At 60.7% G+C, this 14612-nt stretch overlaps 2 protein-coding genes across 3 annotated transcripts in view; one reads left to right on the forward strand and one right to left on the reverse strand.

Annotated features, from left to right (window-relative positions):
- Positions 1 to 7631, forward strand: part of CROCC (ciliary rootlet coiled-coil, rootletin) — a 35497-nt gene extending 27866 nt beyond the window's left edge. Inside the window, exons 29-38 of the mRNA XM_005858733.2 lie at positions 886 to 1193; positions 1301 to 1421; positions 1751 to 1914; positions 2737 to 2952; positions 3607 to 3831; positions 4262 to 4411; positions 4917 to 5117; positions 5281 to 5412; positions 6114 to 6302; positions 7018 to 7631. Of these exons, the coding sequence (XP_005858795.1) occupies positions 886 to 1193; positions 1301 to 1421; positions 1751 to 1914; positions 2737 to 2952; positions 3607 to 3831; positions 4262 to 4411; positions 4917 to 5117; positions 5281 to 5412; positions 6114 to 6302; positions 7018 to 7104 (1793 nt within the window). The 3' untranslated portion in view covers positions 7105 to 7631. The remainder of the gene's footprint in view (positions 1 to 885; positions 1194 to 1300; positions 1422 to 1750; positions 1915 to 2736; positions 2953 to 3606; positions 3832 to 4261; positions 4412 to 4916; positions 5118 to 5280; positions 5413 to 6113; positions 6303 to 7017) is intronic.
- An 880-nt stretch (positions 7632 to 8511) lies between these two features.
- The window catches only part of MFAP2 (microfibrillar-associated protein 2), a 7832-nt gene continuing 1731 nt past the window's right edge, over positions 8512 to 14612 (reverse strand). The window contains exons 2-9 of one of the 2 annotated variants that reach the window (XM_005858727.2): positions 12758 to 12834; positions 10782 to 10868; positions 10597 to 10623; positions 10430 to 10516; positions 10281 to 10325; positions 9472 to 9559; positions 9182 to 9255; positions 8512 to 8981 (exon numbers count right to left, since the gene is read on the reverse strand). In XM_005858727.2, the coding sequence (XP_005858789.1) occupies positions 8878 to 8981; positions 9182 to 9255; positions 9472 to 9559; positions 10281 to 10325; positions 10430 to 10516; positions 10597 to 10623; positions 10782 to 10868; positions 12758 to 12794 (549 nt within the window). In that variant the 5' untranslated portion in view covers positions 12795 to 12834 and the 3' untranslated portion in view covers positions 8512 to 8877. Of the gene's footprint in view, positions 8982 to 9181; positions 9256 to 9471; positions 9560 to 10280; positions 10326 to 10429; positions 10517 to 10596; positions 10624 to 10781; positions 10869 to 12757; positions 13757 to 14612 lie in introns of those variants that run through there. The other variant, XM_014532900.1, reaches the window with a different exon arrangement.

The following is a 14612-nucleotide window of genomic DNA, read 5'->3' on the forward strand; positions in this document are numbered from 1 at the left end:
GCGCTTGGCTCCCCAGCCCGCAGCCCACCCACCCGAGGTGAGCGGAGCGCCAGAGCCGGGTGGGAGGGGAGAGCGAGAGGCGGGCCTTGAGGAGTCCCCGCCCCCCACGATTAGGTCTGTTCTGCTGAAGACCCTGCCCTAGGCTGGGCCCAATCCTCCTTTGATTACCAGTCTCAAAACCCACCCCCTCGGCTGGTCCCGGACTCCTGGCGGAGAACCACCCAAATGCTCCACCCCCCTTCCTCCCACAGTGGGTAAATGTGGGGCAATTTGGGTGTCCCGTGGCAGAGGCTGGAGGATGCTAACAGGCTGGAGCCCATCCTGCAGTTCCGATGTTGACCTCTAGGTGCCGTCCTGTCTCTGTTCATTCTGCCCCTCCCGGTTCTGTTGCCCATCCTCTTCCCAGCTTTGAGACCAAGCAAATCAGTTAACAGCTTTGAGCCCGCCCCGCCTGTGAAGGGGGAAATTGGTCCTCACCTCTCAGGGAATTCCTGTGAGGATGGAAGGAGGTGACGTAGGGAAAGCTTTGGCCCAGTGCCCGCACTCAGTACAGGGAGATGTCGAGGTGATGGAGTGTCCACACGGGCTGGGCCCTGGGGACATAGCCGTCCAGGCGTCATGGTTTGGGTGGGAGCAGGCATTGGAGCCCCACGGAGGTGGGATGAATTCACCCCAACACAGTAGTGGGGAGAGAAGGGAACAGCATGTACGAAGGCCCTAGTGCTGGAAGAGGGAATATTCTGGAACATGGAGCTGAGGGTGATGGGGAGTGGCCAGCTTGTAAAGGGTGAGAGGCTCATTCTGGGGGTGAGCAGCAGGGCCTCTAAGTGATGGCATGGAGGATGGGCTGAACTGAGGGCTGGTGAAGGGTGACGGGAGGGTGAGGGGACCCGGTTTGTGCTATGGGCTCGCGTAGGCTGCTGGGCATAGCAGGGTTGGGGGAGATGTGTCGAGAGCCTGCAGGCACCATCCCGGCAGGAGAGGCCATGGCTCCTGCATCCCTGAGCAGGTCTCCTCCTCCAGGAAGTGGGGACGGGCCCAGCAGCCCCAGCCCCTTGGAACGTAGCCCTGGATCTGAGCCACCGTCCCCAGGACCTGCTACCTCCCCGACGTCTCCAGACCTGGACCCAGAGGCCGTGCGGGGGGCCCTCCGGGATTTCCTGCAGGAGCTGCGGAGCACCCAGAGAGAACGGGTGAGGCTGGTGTGAGGGGCCGGGTAGGGAACGGGTGGCTGAGACCTGGGAGGGGCTGCAGGTTGCCAGAGCAGGGTCTTCCCCTTCCCCTGACCTGGGGACTGCAGGATGAGTTTCGGGCCCAGACCAGTGCCCTGAGTCGCCAGCTGGTGGAGATGGAGGCCGAGAGGGACAGCGCAACCTCGAGGGCAAGGCGGCTGCAGAAGGCTGTGGCCCAGAGTGAGGAAGGTGCGTCTGACCCCGACCCAGGCCTTTGCTTTGCTCTCGTGTGCTCTCAGCAGCGGGGCTGGAAGGCTGTGGGATTGCCCTGAGCGGCTCCTGCATCCCTGCCCTGGCCACTGTGACCAGGAGCATCACACCCTAAATGACAGTTGGGGGCCGTCATTTCTGGGGGACCCTCCTTGATCAGGCCCACCCCATGTTCAGACTTACAGACCCTCAAGGACTCAGAGAGGCAGGTCCCATGGTGAGTGGAGGGCAGGCCAGGTATTTTGGGGCCTGGGTCAGGCATCTGGGCTGTGCCTGGCCAGGCCTCACCCCTGGGGTGGGGGCCACAGCTCGGCGCAGCGTGGATGGGCGGCTGAGCGGGGCCCAGGCGGAGCTGGCGCTGCAGGAGGACAGTGTGCGACGCAGCGAGCGGGAGCGCCGGGCTGCCCTCGACCAGGTGGCCGCCCTGGAGAGGAGCCTGCAGGCCACTGAGAGTGAGCTCCGGGCCAGCCAGGTAGGCAGGGCTGAGGGCCAGTGGGATGAGGGGAGGATCTGCTGTCTGAATAGGTGTTTGTAAGTCCTACTGTGTGCATGCATCTCTGTTTCTGCCTGGTCTCAGCACCCATTGAAGTGACAGTACTCGGGACCTCGGTTCCCTTCGTCTCTGTAGAGCCACATGAGTGGTGTTCTGGGGGTTTTATGTGTTTGCTGGGCATCTGTATGTGGCTTGAGATCTTCGCACAGCCATGGATCTGGATCCCCTCTGTTTCTTCCTCCCCCCTTTCCTCCCCGGCCCTCCATTTCTGCCCCCGCAGCCCACCCTCTGCCTCTGGCTCTAGGCCCAGCTTGAGCTGGGTTGTTGTGTCTGCGGCTCCAGCGCTGGCCTTGGGCCCAGCCACAGGGGCCGCGGGAGGAGGCCAGGAACAAAGCTGGGCAGGAGCCAGCGTGGGGCTGCCGGGTGTAGAGCTGGCAGGGTTGGGGCTCTGAGCAGGGCGGGAGAGGGGCCAGGCCTGGCGGGGGGGAGGTTTGGGGTGGGGGGTGGTTGTAAGAACACCCCCTTGACCTGCCCTGTCTCCAGGACGGTGACAGGGATGGAAGGACCCCAGTCTGTCTTCCTGACCTGTCCCCACTCCCCAAGTCTCCTTCACAGTCTGAACTCACTTGTGGGAGGAGCATCATACCCTAAAACCTGCGGGGGCCCAGGGCTCCTGCCCGACTCAACTCAGGTCATAGGCAGCTTCTGGGCTGCTCCCCACTTTCTCCAGGGGGTCCTGAGGGATGCGGCAGGGGTGGGGTGGGCTGGACAGCTGCGGCCTGAGCCCTCCCCCACCCACAGGAGAAGATCAGCAAGATGAAGGCCAATGAGGTGAAGCTGGAGAGTGACAAGCGGCGCCTGAAGGAGGTGCTGGACGCCTCTGAGAGCCGCACCATCAAGCTTGAGCTGCAGCGGCGCTCGCTCGAGGGGGAGCTGCAGCGCAGCCGCCTGGGCCTGAGCGACCGGGAGGCCCAGGCCCAGGCCCTCCAGGAGCGGGTGGACTCCCTGCAGAGACAGGTGGGTCCCCTCCCCCCCCTCGCAGGCCCAGTGCCAAGTGCTATACAGGGACTATGTAATCCTCCCAGCGGCCCAGTGAGATAGTATCATCCCTGTTTCATGGATGGATGAATGGAGGCTCAGGAGGTGATGTCATCGCCCAAGATCACGTAGCTAATAAGAGGCAGAGCCCACATTAGAATTTAGGACTGGTTGATGGCAGAATCTGCACTCATGGGAAGCATGCTGGAGAAGTTGGAGAAGTAGACTTCACTCATTTCCTATTTTGCCCTGGCTGCCAGGAAGCTCACCTCTAACCGGACTGTTCAGTAATTCCGCTAGCCCTGCACAATCCCCCACCAAAGTCAAGAACACAGAAATTCCAGGGTTGTGGTAGATACTGTTCATTCTCGTTAGCAGAGAGGAGAGGGGGATGAGAACAGAGAGGAGACCATGGCGTCTGAGACAATCGGGTTGATGGTGCTGTGGGTGGGGGTAGTTGACCAGCGTGGGACGGGCCTCGGTGCGAGTAGGCTGAGCCAGTAGGCGTGCATGGGAACAATGAGCATCAGTGATGAAGGCCTAGAGAGAGAGGAAGGGTTTGGCTTGGGTGGGACCTTTCTTGTGGAGGCCACAGTGAGAACAGCCATCTCACCACCCTGTCGCTCCTGCCAGGTGGCAGACAGTGAGGTGAAGGCAGGGACCCTGCAGCTGACAGTGGAACGGCTGAACGGGGCCCTGGCCAAGGTGGAGGAGAGCGAGGGGGCCCTGCGTGACAAGGTGAAGGGCCTGTCGGAGGCCCTGGCCCAGAACAGCGCCAGCCTCAGCAGCACCCAGGACAAGAATCTGCAACTGCAGAAGTCCCTGACGGCCTGTGAACATGACCGCCAAGTGCTCCAGGTACAGACGGATTCCAGGGTCTGGCTGGGATGGGCCCAGCAAGAGAGTTAGTTAGCCAATAGACAGGCTTGGAGGGGTCTGGTAGAGAGCCAGCCAATGAGGCAGTCAGTTGGGAACCTTAAGGAGCCAATCAATGAGAGGGAGGGGTGGGCTTAATAAGAGCATCAGTCAGTAAGAGGAGGCTCTGCTGGGCGGTGGGGGGGCCAATAAGAGAACAGCCGACTAGCACCCGCTTTGAGGGACTAGGTGCAGGGTTAGTGGGCGAGACAGATGGGTTCTGGGAGGGTCCTGGTCTTCTATAGCTCAGTATAGGCTGTGGGCCAGTCCCGCTGTCTGGCTCACCCTCCAGCATAAAATGGGCTGTGAAACTGGCCTAAGATACCGAGTAGAGGGTGTGCCCAGCCTGGCACCATCAGCCCCTGCCCCCCAGGAACGGCTGGAGGCTGCTCGGCAGGCACTATCCGAGGCCCGGAAGCAAAGCAGCGCCCTAGCTGAGCAGGTGCAGACGATGCGGGGCGAGATGGCGGACCTGGAGCTGCAGCGGGCGGAGGCTGAGGGCCAGCTGCAACAGCTGCGGGAGGTGAGGGCCAGGGGGGACCCCTTCTGTCACCAGGATGCTGAGGCCCTCAGGATGAGGTGGGGACCTTCCCACCTATCTTAACCTCATCCCAAACCCAGGCCCAGTCCCCTGGGAGGAGGAACCCCCATAATCCACAAGCCAGGGATGAAGCATGGTACCCCCATTATAGAGATGGAGAAACTGAGGCCCGAGAGGAGAGCTGTCCAAGCATGCTGGAGAAGTTGGAGAAGTAGATTTCACTCATTTCCTATTTTGCCCTGGCTGCCAGGAAGCTCATCTCTAACCAGACTGTTCAGTAATTCTGCTAGCCCTGCATAATCCCCCACCAAAGTCAAGAACACAGAAATTCCAGGGTTGTGGTAGATACCGGAGACAGTTTCCTGGTGCAGGCCTCACAGCCGCCCTGCCGAGTTAGTGGGCATGGCAGGCTGGCATTGCCCTCCCCGGGCTTCAGACGCACTCACTGAGGCCCAGAGGAATGAGGGGCTTGCTGCTCCTGCTGCAGGTGCTGCGGCAGCGGCAGGAGGCTGAGGCTGCGGCCCTGCACACGGTCCAGAAGCTGCAGGACGAGCGGCGGCGGCTGCAGGAGCGCCTGGGCAGCCTGCAGCGCGCTCTGGCTCAGCTGGAGGCTGAGAAGCGGGAGGTGGAGCGGTCAGCCCTGCGGCTGGAGAAGGACCGGGTGGCCCTCAAGAAGACACTGGACAAGGTGGGCTGCTCCACAGGACCCTCCCCTCACTCCCTTTAGGGCATAGCCATGGTTGGTCCAGCTGCATGTCACTAGGGTCCCTGGTCCTTCTGCCTCTAACTAACACTCTCCTGGAGCCCCCCACTTCCCGGCACCCTGCTCCCCTCCTGCTCTCCCCACCTAGGTAGAGCGGGAGAAGCTCCGCAGCCACGAGGACACAGTGCGGCTTAGTGCCGAGAAGGGCCGCCTGGACCGCACACTCACGGGGGCCGAGCTGGAGTTGGCCGAGGCCCAGAGGCAGATTCAGCTGCTGGAGGTCCCGCCCCTGCCCACCCAGTCCTGGGCACCCCACCTCCCTAACCCCTGCCCCACCCCAGCCTCAGAGTCAGGAGTTGCTGATGGCTCAGCCAGTTCAGAGCCCACAACGCTGAGCCCGGACCCTAGGGATCAGAGTGAGGTCCCAGAGGGAGGGCTCCCCCCAAAGCTGAGAGAAAGATGCTGACGGCCGGTTAGCACCCGAGTCTGTGTTGATGTGTGTTGTGGCCATGTAGAGGCATGAGTGTTCATGGGTATATTCTGGTGCTTAAATCTTGCACAGATGTGGCAAGTCTGAGTATTAACAATATGTTATATCTGTATTCGTGTCTGTGTACAGATGTCTTCATGTATGTAGGAGTATTAGGCTTTTGCACATATGTATACACCCAGGTGAACATGCTTTCTTTTGTGCCTGTATATATATGGGCCTGTGTTTGAATATATCTGTGTGTGTGTGTGTGTATGTATCTGAATGGGAGTCACTAGGTACCCTCATCACAGACCAGGAGGGCCAGGGGGTCAGGAACAAACAAGGATCTCTCCTTCATCCCCTGCCTGCACTGGCTTTGCCCCAAGGGCCTTCAGGCTCCTGCCCTGGGGCGGTGCCTAATACCTCCTTGTGCATACACCACACACGCACACGCACATGCACACACACACACACGGGCTCAGACTCTTGATTGGCGGCCTCTCCTGCAGGCCCAGGTGGTGGTGCTGGAGCAGGACCAGAGCCCAGTCGAGCTGGAGGCACTGGAGGCAGAGGAGCAGCAACAGCTGGAGCTGCAGCAGGAGGTCGAGCGCCTGCGCAGTACCCAGGTGCAGACAGAACGCACCCTGGAGGCGCGGGAGCGGGCCCACCGGCAGCGGGTGCGTGGGCTGGAGGAGCAGGTACTCAGGCCTGACTGGGCCCTGGCCCCTCCCTGGGGGCTGCAGCATGGCGTGTGATGCTGGAGAAGGAAGAGAAGGTGGAGGGGGAGAGGGCTGGGTGTGACCTCTGGGGTATACGCCACCTATGGCATCCAAAACGGAAGTGGTTGGGTGGGTGTCAGCCGTGGCTGAACACAAGCTTAAGTGCTGTCGTTGGAACTCAGTCCCCTGCCATGGCTCTGGCTCTAGGCAGGCCCTCTCCCTGAGCGCAGGTGGCCTTGGGAGCTCCCGCTCAGGTTATTCCAATCCAGTCACCCTTGATCCCAGGCCTGGGGAGGGTGGGGGGAGTGGAGCAACAGCAAAGGTCCCAGGGCTGCTTCTCATTGACCATTGACCAGCTTCAATTCCAGCCCCTTACTGACCGTGCCACCTGGGCACGTGCCTACAGGGCAAGGCTGGTTCGCTAAGCCAGGCCTGGGTCTCAGGTCCACCCCGAGTCGGGCTAGTGCCAGGCCCATCTGAGTGATGAGGGGATGGGGTGCCCCAAAGAGATGCCGAGCATCAGAGGAAGAGGACACCTGACTACACCGTGGGACAGAACGAGGAGGGAAGGAAACACCCTGGTTCTAAATGAGGGTTTTTTCCCGGGGTCCCAGCTGCAATCACCCCCTCTCTCTGCAATCAGGCTGAGGACCCGGGCCGGCCGGGCAGGCTCCACCTTCTCTCTCTTCTCCAGGTGTCCACACTGAAGGGGCATTTGCATCAGGAGCTTCGGAGGAGCTCAGCGTCCTTCTCCCCCGCCTCTAGGCCCCCAGAGAAATGAGCCCTTTCCCGGCCGGTACCTAGGGCAGAAGAGGGCCTCCTCTCCAGCACAACCCACTCAAGAGCCTGGGCCTGTCGGGGCCACCAGAGCTCAGATGGGGTGAGGATGAGCCGAGGTGGCAGTTCTGGGAGGTGGGGGACTCCAGTGCAGGCCCGACCCAGCAGTGGCTTCTCAGCATCATCAGAGTCACGTGCCGTCTATGGGCCCCCCTCAGCCCAGCCCCTCCCCGGGTGAGCCACTCCACACTCTACAAGGTCCTCGCTGAGGGGCTGAGCCAAAGCCAGGGCCAGGGTGGCCGGCCCTGAAGCAGGCCCCTGGAGCGTGGGCTCATGGGAAGCAGGAGGGGTGCCCAGGCCTAGGGCAGGGGTCAGAGACCCAGGCCCTGCCCTGGCTTCCCAGGGGTCTCTCTGCCTTAGTGCAGAGTGTTTGTCAGGAAATCCCTTAGAGTTCAGAGTCCCTGTATTTTTGTACCTTTTTATAATGTTAACTGTTCAGAACTGTTTGTTTTTTTACAAGACCCTGTTTTCTAAAAATGGTTTTGTACCGACGTGTTTTTTTACTGTCAATGTGCCTCGACCACCTGGTAGATGGGAGGGGACACAGGTAGGGCCTTGGGCAGGCGGGAGGGGCTCCGGGAGGCCTGTGGAGCCTACCACCCTCAGCATGTCCGGGTGGGAGGCCTCCCGGGCCCAGTGCCGCCCGTCCCATTTAACAGAGGCGGGTGTTGAGGCTTGGAGTGTGGCCCAATCTGTGCGGCCTGACTCCAGGCCCAGCTTTCTCATCCCATCCTCGGCCCCTCCCGGGTGAGGCCCACCCTCTGGATACTGATGGGCCTTGCAGGCTGCGTGGTGAACAAATGCAGGCCTGGGGGTGGATGTGGGGTCCTGGCTCAGCTGAGTGAGTTTGGGCAAAGGCGCTTAACCTGTCAGAGCTCGGCTCGCTCACCTGTGAATGGGAACCTGCCCCACAGGCTGTCGGAGGGAGGCATACTGGCTTGCCCTGTTTCTGCCCTGAACTGCTCCTCCCACAGCCCTTGATCTCAGCGCCCACCTACCTTGACCTCCTGCCCTACACCCTATCCACACCCTTATGCTTCCGTCCTGGCGCCTCTGGCCTGGGCTGGCACCCTCTGACGGGGGACTCGGGCCCTGACAACAAGAAAGCTGTGTTCCTGAACCTTCTATCTACGCTGTCACCTGGGGGCAGCTGCCTTGCCATCTTTCTGGCGGGTCAGAGCTGATGCCGGTGAGAGGGGAGGCAGGACTGGGACAGCAGGGGCAAAGCTGAGGTCGCTGGACGGTCCCTTCTCAAGAGGCCAGGTAGCCTCAGCGTTTTCTATAACGAGACCAGGGCGGCACCTGGCCACCACCCGCCTTGTGTTCTCTGAAAAATGACTGAATCTTTTGTAAAAATTTGTTTTTAATTTTGTATAAAACAGGTGGTCTAGGCCCAGGGGCTGTAGGAAATCCAAGCAGACCAGCTGGGGGGAGGGGCACAGCCTACCTCAGGGGTGGAGAAGGCACTTGGGAGGCCCAGTCCCACTGAGGCCCGGATGCCCCCCACCTGGGGGTAAAGACTGGGCAGTGGGGAGCCCCATTGTGCCTCTGGGGTGGTCACAGCCTGGGGAGGGGCCTGAGACAACCCCCTGGGCCGCAGTCCACTAACTTTTGACAGAATAAAAGGAATGTCAGGCGGGAAGGAAAGCACCAGGTCAGGCAGGGCCCGAGGGCCCCGGATCTGAGGAGGGGCCGGGGCTCGGGTGCCGGCTGCACCCTAGCAGCCCCCGCAGCTGCGAGCACAGGAGGCCGCCACGGATTGGCACAGGCCGCTGCTGGCCATCACCCCACATTTGGAGAACTTGTCCCGACACAGGTCAGCTGTTGGGGGGCAGAAAGGAATGGGGGTCAGGGTGGGTCTGGGTGATGGGAACTGCTCCCCACTCTGAGTTCAGGATCCCCTGGAAGTGGCCCCCCTCACAAAGCACGTGTTTAATAAACATCAGGTGGTGGACAGGTGGATGGAGAACGAGGGAGCCGGAGCGGGGAGAGGTCAGAGGTCGGGGGCGGAGGCTGCCTACCTCGGAGCAGCTCCTCGTGGGCGCAGACTGTGCGGACACAGATCTCCCTGTTGATGACGTACATTCGGCGGAGGCTGGGGGAGGAGGCCAGGGAGGTGTCAGCCCCACCCTGGCCCAGCCCCGCTGGGAGAGTCTGGGCAGGGCCTGGTATAGGAGCCCGGGAGTCCCGGCCCCCAGGCCAGGGCTCAATCCCCAATCAACTCCAGGATTCATTATCTTTCCCCGAATTTCACGGGGGCTGGCATGAGCCGCCCCTTTTGCTCCCTCCCCCTCGCCCGGCCTGTGCTCACCTATAGAAGCAGACCTCGTTCAGACACTGTTTGCAGGGCTTGTGTATGGAGTAGAGGCGGGTGCACGGGTACTGCTCCTCGCGGCAGTCTGGGTGACAGGTGGGATCAGACTGGGGGGCTGCAGCTGAGGGCCCAGAACTGGGGGGAGGAGCCCCCAACTTTGCCCACCAGAGACTGGCTCTCATCTCAGAGTCTAGGTACGCCCTGCGATCTCTGGCCCAGACACACACACACACACACGCCCAACACATGCACACACAGTGTTGGACCTGAGGCCGCCCAGTTTTATACAGTGTCTTTATACATACGGACTCCGGTGTACAGATTTGCACCCACACTGAAGAAGCATATATTCACACATAAAGTCAGACACAAATCCATACCCAACACACGGTCACAGAAGTCCACACCCACCCACAGGAGCACACTGCACAATGAGCTCATGACAGACGGGATCCCCCAGTCTGGCTCTCGGGCTCTTGGCTGGGCAGCGTGGGGCCTGCTGAGCCAGCCTTGGCTTCCTGCCCCTCGTCACCTGCCTGCCAGAGCACTACTGCCGGCAGGAAGGGGACACGCTCCCTGCCCCGCCCCAGCGCCTGGGAGCAGAGCTCCCCTCGGAGGCTGCTGCCAATTCAACCTCAGGCCAGGCCCAGGGGGCTGGGGGACTGCCCAGAGCTGCCTAGGGGGGCCGCCTAAAGCAGGCCTCCTACCCCCCACCTACCTGGGCAAGAGCACAAGGCCTGGCAGTCTCCGTTCTACCAGCGCCCCACCCCACTTCCCCCAACTCCAGGGGACAAGAGAGCTCTTACCCAGAGGCCCTGGCTCTGTGGGCTCCGTCTCCTCGTTTCCTGGCTCTGGTGTTGGGAGAGGGGCAGGCAGAGATCATTGAGAGAGGTCACCGCTCCCCCCCCCCACACACACACACACACAGACCCCCACTCCCAAGGGTGCCGCCTACCGAAGGTGGGCGCCGGGATGACTTCCTGCTGGACTTGCTGCTGAGACTGGAACTGGAACTGCTCCTCAGAGGGCCGAGGAGTGGCCTCTGCAACAGGACATGATAAAGGGGGCGGGGAGCAGGCCCACCCAGATGCCCACCCGTCCTGTCCAGCCCCTACCCTTTACCTTGGTAATCATAGTAGTCCGGGTTGTCTGAAAACAGATGAATGAAAATTGGTGGGGGTCAGGCTATCTCCCAGCCCCAGGGGCAAAGGAGGTCACCACTGAGCCAGGGACCTCCCCCTCCCCCCACCAGGTCCCTGGCTGAGCTTGATGACATGGCAGGGCTGGGGGCACGGGCAAGGCCTTACCGATCTGGTCACCGTAATGGGTGTACTGGACGTGGTCTGGGAATGGCGGCAGTGGGTCCAGGTCATATTGCCCCTGAGCCAGCAGGCCTGCCGTGGGGAGGGAAAGCATGAGGGGGTGCCCCATGGGGACAGCAAGGGCCCTGAGACACTTCTGGGGAGGTCAGACAGGCATGTAAAAGAGACCCTAAGATCCTACAACCAGACTCTTAGATCTACAGGATCCAAACTCCTTCCTCAACCATTATGGCCCTTACACTCCCTGGTCCTGTGTCACCTCATTGACCTCATCCTGCTCATCTCCCCCATGCTGGCCTCATGGCTGCTCCTAGCACTCAGCACCTCCTGCCTGCCCCAGGGCCTTTGCACCTGACTCTCCCAGGCCTGTGATCCTGGTCACCTTCTCCTTTAGGTCTTAAATAAAATTTCAGCTCTGCTAAGAGGCTCTCGCTGGCCGACCCATCCTCTCTATCTCATCCGCCTGCTTATTTCTATCATAGCACTCAGTACAATCTGACATTTATCTACTTGGTAACATAGCCCTCCCTTCCCTAGACTGGCAGCACCATGAGGGCAGGCACTTGTCTGCCTGGTTCATCGCTGCATCCCCAGGGCCTAGCCCAGTGCCTGGCACATAGTAGGAGCTCAACAAATATCTGTTAAATGAATGCATGATGGACCAGGCAGGGCCTTTTCAGTCCCATTGATAACTTCTCACTTGACCAATAGGAACCCCTCTAAGGTCAAGATTGTATAGGGCAGTGGTTGGCAAACTGCGGCCCCTTGAGTGTGGCTCTTCTACAAAATACCACGTGTGGGCGCGCACGTACAGTGCGATTGAAACTTCGTGGCCACACTCAAGGGGCCAAAGAGCCACATGTGGCTCGTGAGCCGCAGTTTACCAGACTCTTAGATCTACAGGATCCAAACTCCTTCCTCAACCATTATGGCCCTTACACTCCCTGGTCCTGTGTCACCTCATTGATCTCATCCTACTCATCTCCCCCATGCTGGCCTCATGGCTGCTCCTGGCACTCAGCACCTCCTGCCTGTCCCAGGGCCTTTGCACCTGACTCTCCCAGGCCTGTGATCCTGGTCACCTTCTCCTTTAGGTCTTAAATAAAATTTCAGCTCTGCTAAGAGGCTCTCGCTGGCTCACCCACCCTCTCTATCTCATCCTCTTGCTTATTTCTATCATAGCATTCAGTACAATCTGACATTTATCTACTTGATAACATAGCCCTCCCTTCCCTAGACTGGCAGCACCATGAGGGCAGGCACTTGTCTGCCTGGTTCATCGCTGCATCCCCAGGGCCTAGCCCAGTGCCTGGCACATAGTAGGAGCTCAACAAATATCTGTTAAATGAATGCATGATGGACCAGGCAGGGCCATTTCAGTCCCATTGATAACTTCTCACTTGACCAACAGGGACCCCTCTAAGGTCAAGATTGTATAGGACAGTGGTCGGCAAACTGCGGCCCCTTGAGTGTGGCTCTTCCACAAAATACCACGTGTGGGCGCGCACGTACAGTGCAATTGAAACTTCATGGCCACACTCAAGGGGCCAAAGAGCAGCATGTGACTCGCGAATCGCAGTTTGCTGACCACTGGTATAGGGGGTTGAGCCCCAAATGGGTCTAGACTCCCTGTCTTGGGTACCCCCAACTCCTACACATCAGCTTCTGGGAGGGTCAGGAAGTAAGAGGAAAGGCATGGACTCGGGGTGCCAGGATGTGTGCCCACTTTCCAGAATCCCCCTTGCCTGCCGCTTGGGCGGCTGGGGTAAGGGCCCAGGAAATGCCTCAGACTTTGGGAGGGGTTGGCCAGTCCAGTCTGAGGTCCATGAGGCAGGAGGCCCTGGGACCCAGGGAGCTGAGTTCTGGCGACAGGGCACAGCAAAGACTCACTGCCATCCCCCTCCCCTGCAAACCTCATGCTCACCCACAGAAGAGGGGCCCCATCGCCAGGAGCCACTCACCAGGCAGGAATAGCAGGAAGAGGTAGGCTGCTCTCATGGCTACTCTGTGAGGCGGCTGGGCTGGTGTCAGAGGACAGCTGGAAGAGGAGGGCAAACTGTATCCCAGGGCACTAACCCGGGGCTGCCGAGCCCACCTCCGCTCCCGCCCCCCGCTCCCCCCCATGCAGCCTGGAGAAGGAGGCACCCCAAATAGAAGCCAGGCATATGGAGCGCCCAGAGTCTAGAGGAGGAACTACTTAGGAGAGATATTGAATGTTCGAGTGCCAAGGGACAAGACCTCCAACTCGGCTCCAGGGCTGATCTTGGCAAATGGACAGAACCTACCCTGCCCTGCTCAGCAAGGGGACATTCCTAGTCCCCCACCAGCCCTGACCCTGCTCTCCCTGCCACTTCCATGCCCACGCTCTGGTTCCGCACCTCCCCGGGTGTCTAAGGCGCTGATTGCGTGCATCCTGACCCCGAGCCCCCTGCTTGGGATCCCAGCCCTGTCCGGCCAACATCACAGCTCACCACATGTGTGCACGGGCCCCAGGGGCCCCTATGGCAGTCAGGCCTGGCCAGGGCTCCCACCCCTAGAAGATTCCTCTCCTGCCAGGCCTCCCAAGACCTGGCTGTGCATCAGACTCATGAGACTGTGGTCTGTTTGTCTGCAGCGGCAGGAAGCACTTAGGGTGGAGCCGGAGGAGGGCTTCTCTGGCTCCTAGAAGGGCAGCGCTGGAGGGGACCAGGCTGTCACCCAGTCTAGGGGTGCTGTACCCCGACACTGTATGACAAGCGCTGTGTGTGTCATTTTGTGGGGACAGAGCAGTAAGCCATGGCTTTCCCCAGGCTCGTGAGGTTAAGAATTCCTGGTTGAGTGCAGCCTCCAGTCCTTGGCCCCAGTGTGGCCTTGGCTGAGTCTACAGGTCCCCGAATCCAGTCCCAGCTCAATGGAGGGCAGCCTCAGTCTGTCAGCTTCTGCTGGGAGGGCTGGGAGGGAGCCCGCGGCTCATTTATCCAGGAGCCACCCCCGCCCCGACTCCCGCCACAACAAAGGGAGTTCGTCCAGACAGCTAACCAGAAACCTGACTTTGCCCCCTTTGCCCCGGGGTGTTACCAGGGAGAGGGGAAGAAAAGGCGAAACGGGCATCTTGCCCTCCTTCTTCCCATCCTGAGACTTCTGGGACTCCCCGTCCGTCTCATGCGTTCATCATCTCTCCCTTCCTTACCCCTCACTTCAATGGGATGAGATGGGTGAGGGGGGGGCAGGGGGGAGTAGATGAGACTCACGGCTCAAGTTGCCCCAGAGGCAGGGATCTGGCTCCCCACACCCCCATTCTGAAAACCCTGGCCTCCTCCTGGTAAGGGGGCTGAACGACCTGGACCCCTCCCTTCCTTGCAACTCCCGACAGGGCTACACTATCCCATCCACCCCCCCCCCCCCCCCAACCCCCAGCTGGCGGCAGCTGTCACCACTGGGAGGAGGCCCTCCCTGAGTTGGGGCCTAAGGGGCCCTAAGAGGTGTATGTGTGGGGCAGCCTCTGTCTGTCCCCAAAGCCCCTCCTTGGGCTCTCAGCCCCCGGCAGGGAGCCGTTTCCTCCCCAGAAGGTCTGGCACCCAGGCCGAGGCTTCTTGGGGGAAGGGGCCCCCAGGGCAAGGGGTGTGGCAGTAAAGGGGAGAGTCCTGTGGGAGTAACGCATCCTCCCATGGGACATCTCCAAGCGCTTCCAGGCGGTGGGCTTTGGGGGTGCGGGGGAGACCAGGACCTGCTAGGAGGCTGCCCACCCCTTCCACAGCCGGGGCCCCTCCCCTTCGCGTCCCTTGGAGGAGCGGGTAGCGGGCCTACCCAGAGCCTCGCCCCAGCTCAGTCGGGGAG

The sequence above is a fragment of the Myotis brandtii genome, unplaced genomic scaffold, assembly GCF_000412655.1.
Source record: "Myotis brandtii unplaced genomic scaffold, ASM41265v1 scaffold1204, whole genome shotgun sequence".
NCBI classification, from domain to species: domain Eukaryota; kingdom Metazoa; phylum Chordata; class Mammalia; order Chiroptera; family Vespertilionidae; genus Myotis; species Myotis brandtii.